The 4,102-nt window shown below is 45.9% G+C and overlaps 1 protein-coding gene across 1 annotated transcript in view; it reads right to left on the minus strand.

Moving 5' to 3' along the window:
• The window catches only part of PM20D2 (peptidase M20 domain containing 2), a 31,553-nt gene that overhangs the window by 4,173 nt on the left and 23,278 nt on the right, over positions 1 to 4,102 (minus strand). Inside the window, exon 6 of the mRNA XM_019520357.1 lies at positions 1,720 to 1,827. Coding sequence (XP_019375902.1) covers positions 1,720 to 1,827 — 108 coding nt within the window. The remainder of the gene's footprint in view (positions 1 to 1,719; positions 1,828 to 4,102) is intronic.

Raw genomic sequence — 4,102 nt, forward strand, 5'->3', positions numbered from 1 at the left:
CTATATATATATATACACACACACACACACACACACACACTTATATATGCTCTAACATAACAAGAGGAAACCACCGCTGAGCTCGTTTCCCACTTGTTCCCCATATAATCCACTTGTTTTCACTCTAAGCATGTATGCCATTTCTTTAAGCCAGTGGCAGGCAGCTAGATGGGAAGATTTAAATTAAAAACTCTATAGCAAACAGCAAACATCTCTGAAGTAATTAAATACTCCAAAACTTGATTAACAAGAATTAAAGCCACCCTCTGATGCCTTGTTTTTCCAAAATGTGGTGAGCACCTGAAAGTAGACCAGAATATTCAATACCACCTTATGCAGTAAACTTAACTTCACCCACTTATGCCAAGCCCAATCATAATGCACTTTTACCCTATACGACAACTTCTGGAAAGAGGTCACACAAGCCCTATATAACAGTTCCACAGCAACTCCTTGCTAAGCATGAAGACCCACCTGTAAGAGCTGCTGGGCATGCCTGTTATTTTAAGGCAGCAGCTCTGGGAGGAGCTGTCAGCACACAGGAGAGCACCTGACTAGAAAGGGGTGTGGCTTAACTGGGAGAGAAACCCAGGGCCAGAGCTGGGGCAGGCAGTCTCACCCTTGCTGCTGACATAGAAAGGAAAGTGGTTTCAACTGGCCCAGCCTCAGAGGAGGGCTAGAGCAGGACCAGAGGCTGGGACCAAAGGCTGAGGAGCAAAGCCAGAGAGCCTGAGGCAGGCCTGATGCACTGGGATGCCTGGGGAGCAAAGGACAATTAAAGAGCCAGAGGCCTAAGGCACAGGATACCCAGGTGACAGATTTAACAGATACGATACAGGAACCCAGGGATGCCCCTAGGGAGAAACACTTACCAGATGGGACACAGAGCATAATCAGTAACATCTGCAAGGCATGAGCATGATGTAAGGGGCAGCTGGAGCATGTAATAAGCCCCTACGGTGCCGAGTAATAAAACCTCAACAGCAGCGTGGGATCAGGGTTCCCTGGGGCAGCCTCTCTAAGGATCTAGTAACAACACAGCATGGCAGGTGAAGAGAAGGGGAACAAGCCCAAGAAGTGAGGACAGAGCAGGGGCCAAGCAGCCATCACTGGGACTAGTGCATGCTACACTACCTTAAACCACACCAGTATTCTTAAAATGTAATTCAGCCCTTCACCATTGCCCTGAGAATATCTTCTTAGACATGACCTTCACTTATTCCTCAAATGGCTGATAAACTACGACCAAATGTCTCCTTTGCTCTACTATCAGTAGATGATCCCCTAATGATGCATCAGTGACATTGCTGTCAACCTACCCATTCAATACAGCTACATCCAGCAATCCATGTAACTACATAGCATAGAAAGAAGTGTTGCAATTCAAATATGGATCATAATCAATTATCAATTCATATCAGTTGGATGGAACTGGCCTTACTGAGTGTTTCTTAGTACCTATTGCCAGCTTTAGGGAGTGAAATTATATTTGTAGTGAAAGGGTAGTGTGGACCCCTCCCATCTTATAATAGATAATATAATACTGGATCATCGTTTGTACAGGAGGCAGGTGTCAAAATTTCATATTCCTTAGAATGTATGCAACATTTTAAGACTAGAATGTCACTGTTCCTCACTGTCAGCGGTTCCTCTTCTAAACCTGAATTTTCAGAGAACATCTATGCATTACAAGCCCTTTGCATTTCAAAAAGCTCTTACCTGCAGCTTCAGTAAACTGCTCAGTATGATTTAATGCATCTGAGCCAATATAAAAATAAGGATGAATTCCAGGAACAACAAATGAGACATTTCCAAAGTCAGTGGAACCTAGGGAGAGAAAGAAAGCTGCTCAATGAACAAGTACTCTAATGTACATCTTATGAAACAAATAAGAGCTTTGATGTTAAAAAACCCCAACAACCTAGGACATTATGTTCATATAAAAACCTGCAAATCTCAGTAAACACCTCTACTGTAGAACAATTTTTTTTCAGATAGGTCCAATGGTGAGGAATAGCTAATTCATCACGCATGTGCAGTGAACTAAATGCTTCAAGATGCCTCATCTCCTCCCATTTAGTGGTTTAAATGTGTTTGCACTTCAGAACATCTAACAGTAGGACTATATGCAGGCTTCCTTGCAGAGACCATTGGTGCAAAGATTATCCAAAAGGTGCACAGTGCTCCATTCCAGCCATAGCAGCAAGACACTGGAGCTACTGACAGAATTTGAGACAGGTGGAGTCGCTTCAAAATTTTATAGCCTCTCTCAAGAAGGCACTCATATAGACCTAATGGTTACCACTTTCTGAAAGACTTCCAAAGTTCAGCAGTGCCAGCTGAATGCCTTTCTCGTATATGAATGGATCAGAGTAGAATTCTTCAAGAACTGCATGATGAGATAAACAACAATGTCTTTAGGTGTGGCTTTAATTATTTGCACTTGTACAAGTCTAACCAAATGGCAAATAAATCAAGCAGGGTAAGGTTGAAGGGTTCTAATGAAACAGATCAGAAATATCCTTACAAAAGTTAGCTCACATATAGATGTCATGATAAGATACAAATGCTTTGTAAACAAAGGCTATGATAACTGATAGCAGCCTTGAAGATTCTTATCCTCGAAACATTAAAGACACCATCAGTGCTTTTTTAGCCAGGTTGAGTAAGCCTTAAGGCCCTACATATTAACACTAGCTAACCTGCAGCATTTTAGAGCACTAGAGATGCACTGATATATCAGTCCATATCAGATAGGCACCAATAAAAAGAAAATTAACATTATTGGCAATCTGCCTTTTTTGGCTGGTGTAGCCAGTAATGTCACTAATAAATGCCACATGCTTGTGCACAGTTGCAGCATGCAAGTGGCCAGGAATGCAGCCTACAAGCTTGGAAAGCAGTATCTAGCTGGTAAGTCGGGGGGACGGGCAGCAGATTGAGACCCCCATGGTAAGGGAGGGAACAGGGCACGGGCTGCCTAGCTAGGGTGGTGAACGCAACCCCGGGAGCAGGATGGAGCCATAGGTGGGTCATCCAAGGAACGGTGAAGGGTGCAGCTCCCCACCATTCCACGCACTCCCAGGGGAAGCATGGGGGGCATGTGCCCCCCAGATTTGTGCACAAGACAAGGGTGGGCAGCCCACTGCAGGCTCAGGGCCAGGGGCTGTGCCAGACTCTTTAGGATGGGGCTGCACTCAGGGTGGGCAGGTCGGGGTGGCGCTGGGAGGGGTGGCTACGGGGTGGGTTTTAGCCATGTCAATATTCCCCGTAGCCACCCCTCCCAGTGCCACTCCCGCCCACCCCAAGCACAGCCCTAGCCCAGCCCCACCCCCACCAGGAAGAGGCTAGCATAGCCCCTGGCCCAGAGCCCACAGCAGGCAATCTGCCCTTGCCCCATGCACAAATCTGGGGGGCACAAGCCCCCTATGCCTCCTCCAGGGGTTTGTGCAATGGCAGAGCCAGTGGCTCTGTCCCACTCCCGGGGTCACATTTACTGCCCTAGCTGGGCAGTGCCTGCTCCTGCCCCTCTCCCTCCCTCACTGTGGGGGCCTTGATCTACCCCACCCCCCAACAACTCCCCTCTCTTCTGTTCCTTCCCCCCACAGACTTACCAGCCAGACACTGCTTTCCAAGCTGCCGTGCTGCATTCCTGAAAAATCAGCTATTGGATCAGTATCAGCTGATATGGCTGGTTAATAATTAGCCATCAGCCAAGAAAATGTTTTATCAGTGCACCCCTACACAAAGCACAATATAAACCATTTAGACCAATGATTCTCAACCAGGGTGCCATGGCAATCTGAGGTGGTGGGAGATCCTTTTAAGGGTGCCATAGACTGCTATGAAATATTAGCACTGTTAGGTGTGCAAACACCTATACATGATTTGCAAACTAGACCACAACACGTTTGAAACTTTTTGACACTATAGGTTGGGTTTCTCTTCAGTTCTTTGCAATAGAAGAACTGCTCTATTATTCTTCCAAAGTGAAAAACAAGAGCTAATATTTTCCCTGGGGTGCCTGGGATGTAAAAAGATTGAGAATCACTGATTTAGACAGGTGCTTATGGCATTCCTTTCAAACTGATCACCCAAGAAC

This window comes from Gavialis gangeticus, unplaced genomic scaffold (assembly GCF_001723915.1).
Source record: "Gavialis gangeticus isolate Ggan-Ray unplaced genomic scaffold, GavGan_comp1, whole genome shotgun sequence".
In the NCBI taxonomy this organism is placed as follows: Eukaryota; Metazoa; Chordata; order Crocodylia; family Gavialidae; genus Gavialis; species Gavialis gangeticus.